The sequence below is a fragment of the Trachymyrmex septentrionalis genome, unplaced genomic scaffold (genome assembly GCF_001594115.1).
Source record: "Trachymyrmex septentrionalis isolate Tsep2-gDNA-1 unplaced genomic scaffold, Tsep1.0 scaffold31, whole genome shotgun sequence".
In the NCBI taxonomy this organism is placed as follows: Eukaryota; Metazoa; Arthropoda; class Insecta; order Hymenoptera; family Formicidae; genus Trachymyrmex; species Trachymyrmex septentrionalis.
The window spans coordinates 1,785,846-1,799,911 of record NW_017305474.1 but is presented as its reverse complement, the minus strand read 5'-3'; the positions used below and the strand labels follow the sequence as shown (position 1 = coordinate 1,799,911).

The following is a 14,066-nucleotide window of genomic DNA, read 5'->3' as shown; positions in this document are numbered from 1 at the left end:
TTTTTATATTATTCACATTTTTTATGATTATAATTCTGTCATTTTATTTTAATGTGTTTTTATAATTGAGGCAGAATTGATTTGATTTTTTTAATTTAACTTTGTATTATTCAAAGTTTAGATTTTAATTTAAAGTTTAGAATGTGATTTGTCTTTACAATGAAAAAAAATTGTTTATTTAGCTAAATTAATTTATTTCGTTTTTATTTCTTTTATTGGAGACTGTATGTACTTAAGTCAAATATAATATGTTTGACTTATATATATATATGTATATATATATTCTTCATTGAAAGAAAGAAATAAAGGCGAATTAACTTAATTTAGTCAAATAAACAATTTTTTTTCTCACGCTGTTAAATTTATAGTATCTAATATAACCTAATTTAAATCGCCACTACTCCTCTACTTAATATATCATGATTTTATATTAAAACAATGGTCAAGTTTAAAACTATATAATATTAATTTGACACTATATATTGTCAAATATAACCATTGTTTTAGTAGTTGAGTAAAATAACGATATATTTAATAGAGGCAGTGATGATTTGACACTCTGTAGATTTAACAGTGCAGTTGGAGGAGATAAATTATTAATTTTACTCAACGGTTTTCTCCAAGTTTACGCCCAAGTAGCATCACGTTACGGTATCGTGTTGCAATCCGCAAGGTTACACGAGGACATTCTCTGCATCTCGGGCAAGGATGCAATGGTAAATTGAGGTCGTCGTTAGCGGTAATAGTAAGAAGCGCGTACGTACGTTTAATTAGGAGCGGACAGAGATTAAAGTGACAATTATGATTATGGTAGACGGCGAGCTGTGATTTCTTTTTTTTTTTTTTCCTGTTTTGCATTACTGTGTGCCGTGACTATTGTTCAGGAGAACATAGTCGCGTTATGTGTCATTACGGATGAATTTCCGGGTCGGTATAATGACCTCTGCCATTGAATTAAGTCTCAGTAAATTACAGAGCTCGGCGAGTGCAGGGATAAATTAACTCGCGAGTTAATTTTTTAATCGAGGAACACAATGAGGGGAAACTTCGTGAATTTTTCGGTCAGCTGACGTTCATCGTGTATCCCAACCGAAATCCTTCTGTAATTAAACGTTTATTAACTTTCTAGAGAATTTAAATTTTAATTGTTTTCATAAAAAAATTTAATTTATTCGCTTCTTGTATTAAATTTTAATTTAAACTGTAATAAGAAATGTTTTCAAATATTAATGTGAAATAAAGCTCAGACAGTAAAATATATTTATATCACAATATGTTTCATAGAGTTACTTTGAATCGCGCGATTGGAATGAATATTTTTTATAAATCTATTCTATAAAATAATTTCCTATAACTCTTTTATTATTTTTTCATTATTGTATCGCGCGTTTGTACAATTTACACCTCAAATAATCTTTGCTCTGCGTCGGTTTTTTTTTTATGTCAAGAATTTCCGTGGCTGCAGTGACGATGCATTATTCTTCAATATCGTACAAACAGATGTTGTCGTTACGTGACGCTTTACTGTGAGATAGACAGCCGCTAGCAAGCGACTCTAGCGTAGCGTTATTTTTCACGCTTCAACAACGTTAAAGCCGTCATTGAAGCGTGTAAAGTGCGCTCGCAACAGAGAGTGTCAAGTACACAGTAAAGATCACCCCCGATCAAGCGTTATACATTCCTCTCCCCTTGTCTCGTTTAAGGGCCGGTGTTTGATCGCGAGACGTACGTAGACATCGTGGTAGATCGACTTTAAGCGCAGCATCACGCTGTATCGAGATGGAATTGTGGTAGATCGTCTTTAAGCACAGCGTTGAAATTGAATATGCGACAATAAATTAGGATACTCTATTGACTGTAAAATGTTATTTAATATTGTCTATTCTAGGTAGGAAATACCGAGTGTCTCCATATATTATTTTATCTTTGTTTACTGTATGTTAAATTAAGGATAAAATGATATGTGAGACTACTCGAGTGGTGTTTCCAAATGTAATCTTGTATTGTTGTTTCAAGGTACTTGTAAAATTAAATGTATAGTTACGAGAATTTGAAAGCCGCTATATTTATTACAAAGGAGATCACGTTGTTGTACGGAATGTGCAACTCAAAACTCTAGCAAGAAAGTTCTCGAATAATTAAGTAAAAACAGTTATTTCTAAATTTTTATTTTAAGATTTTCAGATTTTGAGATAATAAAGGATTTAAGTACACAGATTACATTTAGATGGCCATTTGTTTATGAATCACGCGTGTATTGGTGAACATATTGAAGTGTTAATATTCACAGGTGTTTAATGTAATCTATTATATAATTAGTTATATTTGACCCTTATTCAAAAACTACTGCTTAACAAATTTAGAAATGACGTTTTTTCGATGACTTTTCGTTATATTATTTTGAGTCACGAATTTTGGGGCACTTTGTATAATTAAAAAGCTGCAGATCAGTATATATTTTATTTAAATCGTTTATATTGCTATCATAATTCTATTAAAACCTTGGAAAAGAGCTAACTTTTCAATAATATTGATAATTTCGAGAGATGGCTTTCGAGAAGATTTCCACAATTTCTTCTCGTTTACTTCATTATTCTCCTGTATTAATATTTCTTTATTTGCGTTATCTTATCACTGTTATTTTATTTTTATTTCTTACTTATTATTTATGTTACTTTTGTAATTTTGTATTACTTTTATTATGATTATCTATTTATTATTTTCGTTTTTCGATTTATCGCATAGTGCGATGTAAATATGTATGTATAAGAACAGCTTTTAGTTTTCGTTTTCTCCCATCTCGTTGAGATTGCCCATCTACCTGCTAAAAGTCTCAAATCTCATCTTTTGTTAACGTCGAAGGCATTGCGAGGTTTCCTCGAGAAGCATCGGCAGATGCGTCACGTCAAAAGCGGATAAGGTTGGAGTGCTTGTGAGTGACAGGGACAGAGACAGGTCAGAAAAGAGCGGGCAAGAAGAGGGTAAAGGCCATTAGAGAGAGGGGGAGAGAGAGAGAGAGAGAGAGAGAGAGAGAGATTGAATACCAGTACGACGTTAGGCCCATACTTTATAAGGAGAGGCTCTCTCGGCTTACGATATGTTAAGACATATAGTTATCTAGCTCGATATAGAGTTATCTAGAGTTTCTAATCTTATCACGTTATGACCGTCGCCATATTTTGCGCATTATCCGCGAAGTCAGTCAGATGTACATTGTGCAAACAGAACACGTGAATTCTAGAATTCTAGGCTCGATGTAGGATGCCTTCTCTCGACTCACTCGTAGATTTCCTCGGTAAATATTGTCCGATCATCGTGCATCTTGCAAGATCTTAAAAATTGTAAATTTTAGCGACGATTACACAAATCTATGGAATATATTACACGCATTGTTAAATATTCTTTTTTTTATATTTTCACAATTTAATTACTAAATATTAAAAATTATTTTATTCTTATAATTGTGCGCTGTCACTTAGACCATAATTAACTATTAATATTGACTTTTTAATTATTGTGGTATATTATAGAATAAATAATAATTTTTAATAATTAAAAAGTGATTTAATTTTTTAATTATTTCATTTTATTCAATTGTAATCCATGTAGTAACTAAGAAGAAAAGAATGAAGGAACATTGTAGTAAACATATGTTGTTTGTTCTTCTTCTGTCAGGAATATTAGAATTTAAAAAATAACTGAACGATATGCAATACTGTATATATACATACTCGTATGTGCCAGTGTGTTTGAAGAGAATTTATATCACGCGATTTGAGTTTTTACTAACTAAACCTTTTTCGCATGTTTTTTACTTGTAGAACCAAAGAAGCGTCGCTTTCATCCCCTGCGCGGTCTCCGGAAGATCTTCCGGCGAAAGAGCCGCGGAGCCGCTGATGCGCGTTCCGTCTCCAATTCCGCTGATCGGGATGCCGAATTGGCGCGCATCCCACGGGAAGAGATCACGATGAGACATCCTGCGGGACGACCGGAGGAAGCCCGTAGCAGGAGTGCCAGCGAGCTCCTCACCGACTCCTGCGATCGGGAAAGGTAAGAAACATCTCTCTATTTTACTTATTCATCTCCGGGAATAGTTTCTCTTAAAAATATAGCGAAAATATAAGGATAGTTGATTCCACGCGAAAGTATCATATACTCATTATATTTGAAAAATTTTTTAATGAACACACGTGGTGTTTAAACACTTTCTTTATTTGAAAATATTAAATGCACAAACTCAAACTTGAATCAATATTATATAACAACATTTTTGAGATTATTATTAAAGTATAATTATAAAATAATAATTATTAAAGTATATTTATTATATTTAATAATAATTTTAGAAATTATTACCTAATATAGGTTGAATTAAAAAATATACTTATTACAGATTTTAGAAACATTTATTACTATGTACTCAAAACGAGAATTTATTTTTTTTAAGAATATTATAAAACTCGAAAGAAACGACTTTATATAATAAGCGAATCGAATTTGTTTTAATTCAATGGTCTTGAAGTATTAAATTTACTAGAATTTAGAATATATATTTTGAATAAATTTAACTTGTATGATGATAGATTTGCGGATGTATAATTTTTTTTTAAATACTTGAAAATTATTATTTGAATATAGTATGTATTTTTCTGTGTGCAGTGCTGGTTGTGCCATCGAAATATTAGTCACTGATAATAACTTACTTTTCGTTATATTTGCGAAAGAATGTCAATAGAAAAGTTGTAGAATATTGTTGACTTTGTTCAAATTTAAAAATCTAACGATACTTCAAAGTAATCTCCTATCTCAAAAACTTAAACTTAATTAAGATGTGAGTAATATGGTAATTACATCGCCGATAGTAATTGCACTATTATTTCTGGCAGAAGAACTCTTTAATTTCTTTTTATAATTCGTTCAAATATTTTATGTTATCTTTTTCAACTTTATTTTCTTCAAAAAATAATACTATTAGTAGCAAAAAAGTCAAGATGTCTTTTTTTTTAACGGGTTTAAAATAAAAATTGCGGATGTAAAGTACTTTTACGCTTTTCGAAGCGCGAATCAAACCGTGAGTGTAACCGCATCAGCTCGTTATCAATTTACGATCCTTGGCCTCGTTTTTTCACTTAACTTTTATTTTTGTCCTCGTAGTACCTCGTAGTAGCACGAAACTTGAGGACGTTTTGCATGCTCTGTATGATTTTCGTGGATCGATATGTAGCGTCGTATCATATAACAACGACGCGGTTTGCTTTTGTTCGAGCGATACCGCCGTAGCACATCACAGAAAGGCCGCATAATTATCTGTCGTAATTCTTGACGTGTGTCATTCCTGGCAAATAACTCATCGCTTTAATTATGAATATTAACGGCATTGAATAAATTACGCCAGAGCGCTATTCGGATCGAATGTATATGCTTTGTTCTTCGTAATAAATTTAGAAGAATAATTCGTCACAGTAGAACTAAAAAATAAGAACTTATATATTTTTGCTGTACTATATTTTATTCGTATAATATTGTTAAACGTTGTAAATTATTAATTAACTTTATTGTGTATGTATTTTCTAGTACACGATTTATATTTTGGATGCACGCGTACTTACATAAGTTCTATTTCTATTAAATTTAATTCGATTTATAAATAAGTTATATATTTAAAATTATCATATAATCACGTAAACGTTTTAATCAAGATTTAACCATCATCGGTGCATAGCAATATCAAGATGACGAATAAAGAAATACATAAAGAAATACATAAAATTAAACAGTGATCGCTAGTCAAAAAGATGGTAAAACAATTTTCCAAACTCTTACGGTACAAATTAACGGAGTAAGTTGTTTTACCATCTTATTTCTTTATTCGTCATCTTGATAATGCTACGTACTGATAATGGTCAAATCTTGATCGAAACGTCTACGTTATTATAATATATGATAAAATTTTAAATATATGACTTTCATTTAAAACATCTATCATTGTATGCTCCCTATTATTTATTTTGTATTTTTTTTGAGCCACCTTCAAACATTTTAAATTTTAATTCGATTTAATAATATAACAAGGAATTTTTCTATTTTTACGTAAATGAGATACCATCGAAGAAATTCGAAATAATATATTTCTCCTGTAACATATTTTATTGAACGTCACGCTATCTCTTTACCATTTTAGCGTATTCCTCCGACGAGGCGGGGTGGAAGATAGTTTCGTCAAATTACGAGGAGGCGCCGGCAAATTGTCAGTGTCTCACGATAGCGTTTTCCCGGGAGAAGTTCCTCATACTCGGCCTCTCTCCTCGCTGGCCAGCCTGGCGACGCTCGAGGTCAGTATTTATTCTCGTATTCAGATGTCACAGATGTTCTGTAAAATGTTGGAGTTGCTTTTAGCGTATTTCTCAGGGGTCCGGTCACGAAGGAAGTAAATTATTTAAGTCCAAGCTTAAGACACACGGAAAGTTCTTCTTTTGAAAAAGTACCAAACGTAAGAATTTCGAGCTCGTGCAACGTTAAAAATAGAAGGAAGAAACGTTTATTTCTTTATTTAATTTCTAAATTTGCGCTAATAGTAGATACGCGTTTGTACGTCGATTTTATAATAATATAACTATAAAAAGATTAAAGCGAATATTTTTTTAAAGCATCAATGAATTAATATTTAATAAAGTATAATGTAAGTATAATATAAAATATAATAATATATAATAGACAATACAATAAAATAAAATAAAGTATAATATAAATGTAAGTAAATTATATTTTCTTTGTGTTTAATAAGATTTATCAAACTCGTGCAAAATTGAAAAAGGAGGAAACGTTTATTTTTTTAAATTTCTAAATCAATTTTGCGACACTCTAATAATAGTTCGATCATCGATTTTGTAATTGCTAGGAAAGATTAAAGCGATTATGAATGAATGTTTGATGATAGATTAGATTTCCTGCGTCTTTAATAAGATTTTCTAAATTCGTGCAAAATTAAAATGGAAGGATAAAGCGTTCATTTTTTAAAATTTCTAAATAAATTTTGCGATGAACTAATAGTTCGTTCATCGATTTTATAATTGTTGGGAAAGATTAAAGCGAATAATTAAGCGCTAATGAAAGAATATATATTTAATAATTGAATAAATTTTCGGTACGCTAATAGTTAGCTTATCGATTTTATAAAAAGTCGATAAGCGAACTATTTTGTCGTAAAACATCGAAGCTGATATTTAAGCGTTAATGTATTAATATTTAATGGTAGATTATTTTCTGCGCGTTTTAAAGATTGATGCAACGTTCACGTAATCGTTCGCGAGGTGGACGTTCGAGACTCTGAGGTTTTCCTTTTCACCGACCGGTCGGGAGTGAAACTCCCGGCGACACTCGAATTATCTGTAAGAGCTCGTTAATCGTGACGCAAGTACGCACGTACGTGTATTTGCTCATGTCGTTTACATATCCGCGAATTATATACGCGAACGCGCGGCGACTTCGCGAGTCGTGCTCGCCACTGCGTGAAGCGTGAAAAACGGCCGCAACAAAAAAAAGCAACCGGTGCTTCTCATCTCGCGGTCATCGGAAGATCGGCAGGTATTCTAAGCACGCGTGAATCGTGCTACACGCGATTACACGTGTCCACGATCGGCTCGTGACTTGTCTTCCAATTCCCGGGGGCGATCGCAATCGCGCGCGGCGCAGTGTGTTACTTGAGTAAACCGATCGCCGTTATCGGTGGGTTGCATAAAAATGACGATGCGCCACTGCGAGTGTAATTAACGAACAAGGCTGCTAATTAATCGGCGTGTCGGACGGCTGACGCACTGCATTTCCTCGAACAAATGCGCGACTTACTTTTTCTTTCTCCCGTCGACATCGTATGTATATACACCGTTACTTTCCTTCGTTATTCTTCCTTTCGCGCCACCGTGGATTGTTATCTCCAGTTTTTTTCGTTGCTTCCGACCATTTTACGTGCACTGCAGCACGTATCATTTACAACGAAAGTAGTAACAGTTATTTCAACCTCTCAACCGGAGAAATTTTTAAAGTTAGAAAAATGTAATTTAATATTTTCAAAATTTTATTTTATTAAATTTAAATCCATAGCAATTAAACGAAAAGAAAAAGAAATAAATTGAAAATATGATTCTCATTCATTATTGTTCCTTTGTCAGAAATAGAGAATAGTTAGAATTTAAAAAATTAAACGTAATATATATGTGTCGGTATCTTTGGAGAGATTAAAATATTGGTATTGCGTTTGTCGATAACATAATGATATTAGAAGAAATGTTGTATTATTAATAGAATTGTTTAATTTATTTCTACACATCGAAAAGAATGGTTTTGTTGAAGTACTTCAAAATTTAGTTAGATACTGAAAATAATTTTGTTTGGATCGTAAAAATAATTATTTAAAACGCTTAAATTGGTTGCTAGAATGTTAAAAGTTTTTGCAGTATTATCATTAACGCTTAGGAATGTTTCAAGTATATTTTGTCTCTTCAAAAAATAACTGAATTGAAAAATATTTTCCGTATAAAAATAAATGTACATAATAAATATATATTAAATATATTAAATAATTCAATAAAGTTTATTTATATTTAATAATACAATTTTATAATTTAAATAAAAATTTTTTAATATTTTATTTCAATTAATTTTTTAAAACATGTTTTTAAATATCTGTTTCTTATTGAAATAATTTTTTATTCGGGTTCTTTCGCCGTCAAACTTTTTGTATTGCTTTCAAATGCAATATAGAAATTTTTTCCTCATTTTTCATATTAAAAATACTTATAGCCTTAAACGTAATTATTTTACATAATTATTTCAATAATTCGTTAATGTTATTTTCAGATCTGTCTAGTTAGATTTTTAAATACTTTAACAAAATTGTTCTTCCTTCCTTGTATACAATAATATTAATTCTATTACAAGCCACACAAACACGCGTATAATTTATAAAATGCACTTCTTTTCGAAATATATATGCTAGTAAAAATCATATTTTATGCTTCGATTAACGTGAGAGAGATAATTATAGTTTATCCATATGTTCTTTTAATAATAAATGACATGCATTAATTCGTTCCTGTGAGAATGTAATGAATATTTACAAAACAGAATTTACTTCCTGCTTTCGAAAATTTATATTCTAGTAAATTATATCGTGTATTTCGATTAGAACAGCGATAATCACAGCTCGAGTATATCTCCAGACGGCTACAATTATCGAGATTCATAATTATTTGATGATTCGTGTCAGAATGCCATGCGAAATGTGGGACGGTACCTCTTTCCATCCTTTCTATTTTCGAGAGAAAAATGAGAAGCGCGTTCCGTCCTGATACTTGAGGAAAGTCACGAATAGTTTTCACATTTCGTGGAAAACCCAAAAGTCCCGTAAGGACTTGAGGTTTCACTTATACGCTATGTTTCATTCGTCTCTCTCTCTCTTTTTTCCAGCGGAGGCAGGCCAGGAAGAGTAACGAGATCATCGAGCACAAGGAGTACAATCATCATCACGTCGCACAAAGACACCGGATATCCCTTCGGGTAAATTCGCGGAAGCTTTTAACATACTTTTAAAGCTCGTAAATCGACGCGTTACGAGTCGCGTTACGACGCTCTTGGCGACAAACATTTCAAACGAAACGCATAATAATCTTTATCTTCGTATATTGTTCTGTCGCAAATATCTTTCCACTTTTCGTGGTTAAAATGTCGCATTCTGTACGCATGACGTACATACTGATACTGACAAGGCTAAAAATCGCGTTTTTTCGCAAAAACGTGGTGGAGAATATTTTACACCATCGTACAATTAATAAGAGTACAATTAGTAAGAAAGAAAAAGGAAGATGAAAAGTAAGAAGCCCGTACTTTCGAAAAATTAGATCTCTCCGTCAGATAAAGTTTCCGGAAATGACACACCGCACGCATAATTATTGACTGCTATTTATCATTGGTTCGCAGGTACTCGAGCAAATAAAAACGGTCATAGAAAACAGGAATCAGCTGGCCTCGGCGACCTCGCCGGATACGGCGAGTATAGCGCACGTAAGTACAATATATAGCGAATTAATTCGTCCAGTGGTCTGTTTTTTGTTCCTGCACTAGACTGTTCTAGAACTCTCTTTCTCGCTTTAAACAAATATCAATCGTATATTCTATCTCACTTTAAATTCCAAAAACACTAGTTCAGCCATAGAAAACAGACCTCAGATCTCGAAAGCGACAAACTATAATACAATTTTCGACCTTTGCCGATTTCGCAAACTCGATGCAGAACTTTTGTCTGATGATCCGTCGGCAAATCTTTCACTTAAAAAATATTATTACGTGCGTTTACATTTGATAAATTTTGTAGATTGCTTATCAAAATATTTTCTACTAAATTACGAAATTATATTAAATTATTATTTACAAAATTACAAAATTGAGCGTCTTATCAATTATTACGAATAATGCAATGTAACTCGCGTTGTTACTCAATCGCAATCGCATGTTCTCTTTTCATTTAGTGACATAAGTTGACACAAGCATCATTCTATCTTTCTTGAAATTCAGTGAATAACAAAGACAGAATGACACTTACATATCAATTTGTGTCACCAAATGGAAAGCACATAATTGAATTTTATGTCGCAAAGTTTAGCGAAAACAGGAAAAGAATGATTTGTTGAAGTACCTAAAAATTTACCTTATAGATGCAGATCTGAATAATTTTGTTGGATTACCAAAATAATTGTGTATGAATTTCAAGCATGATGATCAGCGTTGCAAAAAGTTTCGACATTCTGAAACTAGTTTGAGCGTCCCACATAATTTGATATCCAATAAAATTAATTTCAAATTTGAATCTACTTACATTTTTATATAATAATTTAACAAAACCATCCTTTCCGTGCTTACACAGAAAGAACGATTTTGTTGAAATATCTAAAAATTTAGGTAGATGCAGGTTTGAAAATAATTTTGTTGGACCATCAAAATGCGTTCGACAAAATTGATCAATGATTGACCTAATATGATTGGTTTCTACATTTAAATCCAGTGAAGAACTAAAGGCAAGATAAGGCATTGTATTAAGGAATCACTGAGCGCTCACTGATCAATTTTCTCTGCTGGACGTAGCCAATTATGTAGGAAACTCAAGCATGGTGAAGAAATGCAGTAAAAAGTTTTGACATTCTAGCAATTAACTTGGGCGTCTTACTTAATTATTTTGATAATCCGACAAATTATTTTTAAATCTACTTAAATTTTGAAATACCTCACCGTTCATGCAATTTGTTCACTTTTGCGGCGAGAGGCTTTTCGTTCGAGGATCCGCACGCGCGTGGCCGAAGGAAAGCTGGGCCATCTTCTTAATAAAGACAGAAAGCAAAGAGGCGATTCAGCTCCTCTCCGCCGCGGCTAATTACTGCGCGTTTCACCTATTTTTTCCTAATACGTTACATATACGCGGCGCGCATACACAAGTGACGTCACGTTTCGCTTTTGCGTTTCAGGCTGCCGGCGAGCGGTATCAGCAGGAAACCACCGAGGTGAGATAAAGTGCGCGACGAACGTTACTTTTTACTCTCGGCGTATCGTGAACGCGCGCTGACGGGTGTCGAGCAGTTTCGATTCGCGCAGCGGCCGTCCGGTATCGCTCGCGCGTCTTCGATAGCGCGACCAAGATCGCGGCAGCCTTGGTCGGATTTTTTTCATGCCACGTGTCCTGTGTTACGTGCTCCTTATCTCCGTCATGGTCCTTCGATCTCTTTTTTTTTTTCGCGAAATAACATAAAGTCCAATCTACAGTCGCCTAAGCGTAATATAATTACGTAAGTGATTGTAGTTGTAAGAATTGGTCAACCACAGTCAAATATGAGGAGACTGTGATTAGTCAATTCTTACAATAACTGCCACTTACCAACTACGGTTTCTAAGGAATCACATCAAGTTTAGATAAAATCAGAATGACTTTATTTTGACGTCGTGAAAGTCAAAATGATGATTTCTTCTCACAAAGTTTGATTGTTTATTGACGTTAAAAATCGAAATAAAGTCGAAAAACAAAAATTTTAATTTTTTATTGACTTTTTATGGTGTTTCTTGGGTTACACAGTTGAAGACTAAGCTTGAAATCTCGCGAACGCATATTTAATTAGTGTACACGAGTGACAAGTGCGCGATCTCCGAAGATGAGCAGCGATACGGGACGTCCAAAATCTATGCGAAAGATGCTCAATAAGGTTCTCCTCGTGTCCTCAATCGTATCAACTTTGAGGGCTAGGATAGGGGTAAGACGAGACGGAGAGAGAGAGAGAGAGAGAGAGGAAAAATTTCATCTCCCCTCGTTACTCCGCGTTAATATGAACTTTCTCCATCGATAGCTCGAGAAAAAAAAACGCGATCTCGCCATCGCACCGAGGTGACAGCCTGTCATCGACTTTCCTTCCTTACGTCACACTCAGTCTATCGGCTAAAGATATACATTTAAGCCTGTAATCCGCGATAGAGATTTATCATTATCTCGCCGGAAAATTCAATTGCGAGATCACTTGAAAACGAAAAATCTCATCTTAAAACTTACGTCAGACTATTCGCGATACGTAATTCGAAATAATTTGAATTTTTTCATTTATTATATATTAGTATGAGATTTGCAAATAGCATATTCATCGAGACTTAAAAGTATCGTTGAATTTTAACCTTTTTTTTTTATATATAATAATGTAGCTTAATAATAGATTGTATAATTTTATCTTCTATTTTTTGGTTAGTCGATAAATCTTATATTCTTAATTTTATTGTTAATGATACTTATTTTTATGTTTTATTATTATTTGGTTTTATTATTAACAATTTTTATTTCTATTTATTTTATTCATATTATAATCGAATTTATGATACGATATTAATTTATAATGTGATATTCACATTTTACGTAATTTAAATGTATTTGATTTATACGTGTATTTTAATTTATTTTATTGTTAAATATTAATTAGATAGTAATACATTGCAGTTAACTTTGACGGTTTTTTTCTTTTTTTTTTTCTTTTGTGCAAAATTTTTTGATTCCAGATTTTTTAAGGCTTCAGATTATGAGAAACGTCAGAAGCGAGAAAATATACGATAAAAATTATATTTTGTAAAATATATTGATATGAAAATGTTTCAATAAAACAATACATACAGTAGATAGATTTGACTTGTAAAATATACCGGAAACTCTCCTTTCGTTTAATTAATTAATATTATAAATAACCATATATCTGGAAATAAATTATGCATCATTCAAAACAAGCTAAATTATGTTCATAGTTATGACGAACTGTCAAATTAATAATATATAGAAATAAATGTGAGTTAATTTCATTTCTCCAAAAAAAGAAGATAATTTTCGATATGTGTTATAAGTCTATTCTATCGATTATTGTTTGATTGAAAAATAATTTTATTTAAATATAATTTTTTTATTGTAATATAATTTAAGAGTTTTTATTGTGTGTTTTATTATTTTCTCACTTTTGTACTGAAGAAAAATTTACTAAATTTTAATACGTACTTCTTTAAATAGTACTAAATAAACATTAAAGTAAATAAATATTTACTGAATAAAAAAACTAAATTAAATCAAATCAATGGTTTTTGTCTTTTTTTTTTTAATCAAATAAAGATATGTTTATAGTAAATATATACTTAGAACTATTCAAATGAATATTTATTAAAATTTAGTACTTTTTTTTTTGTCAGTGTAACGTTACAATCTGTCATGTGTAGTGATAATATTTTCAAGAGTCTTAAATTTTTATTTATGAAATCAAAGAGCCGCGCCGCACAAATGAGCACGCACGTGGTTTGACGCAATCTTTAATATATCGCGCTCCCGTAACGTCGAAGCAAATTAATCGGATCGTTCCTCATTTTTAGAATCGCTTTGCTATGTTCGAGAGGCACGGGGAGAGAAGCAGCACGGAGGAGAACCAGCCGGCGAAGGTGAGTGCATGATCTTACAATCTTACATGAAGAATATATCATTTGTATACAGTGTGTACCTCTTACCGGTTTCG

The 14,066-nt window shown here is 32.3% G+C and overlaps 1 protein-coding gene across 5 annotated transcripts in view; it reads left to right on the top strand.

Moving 5' to 3' along the window:
• The window catches only part of LOC108749707, a 98,734-nt gene that overhangs the window by 48,882 nt on the left and 35,786 nt on the right, over nt 1–14,066 (top strand). For 3 of the 5 annotated variants that reach the window (XM_018488607.1, XM_018488604.1, XM_018488608.1), the window contains exons 4-9: nt 3,822–4,050; nt 6,182–6,332; nt 9,466–9,555; nt 9,976–10,059; nt 11,514–11,549; nt 13,927–13,992. In XM_018488607.1, coding sequence (XP_018344109.1) covers nt 3,822–4,050; nt 6,182–6,332; nt 9,466–9,555; nt 9,976–10,059; nt 11,514–11,549; nt 13,927–13,992 — 656 coding nt within the window. Of the gene's footprint in view, nt 1–3,232; nt 3,296–3,821; nt 4,051–6,181; nt 6,333–9,465; nt 9,556–9,975; nt 10,060–11,513; nt 11,550–13,926; nt 13,993–14,066 lie in introns of those variants that run through there. The other 2 variants (XM_018488609.1, XM_018488605.1) reach the window with 2 other exon arrangements.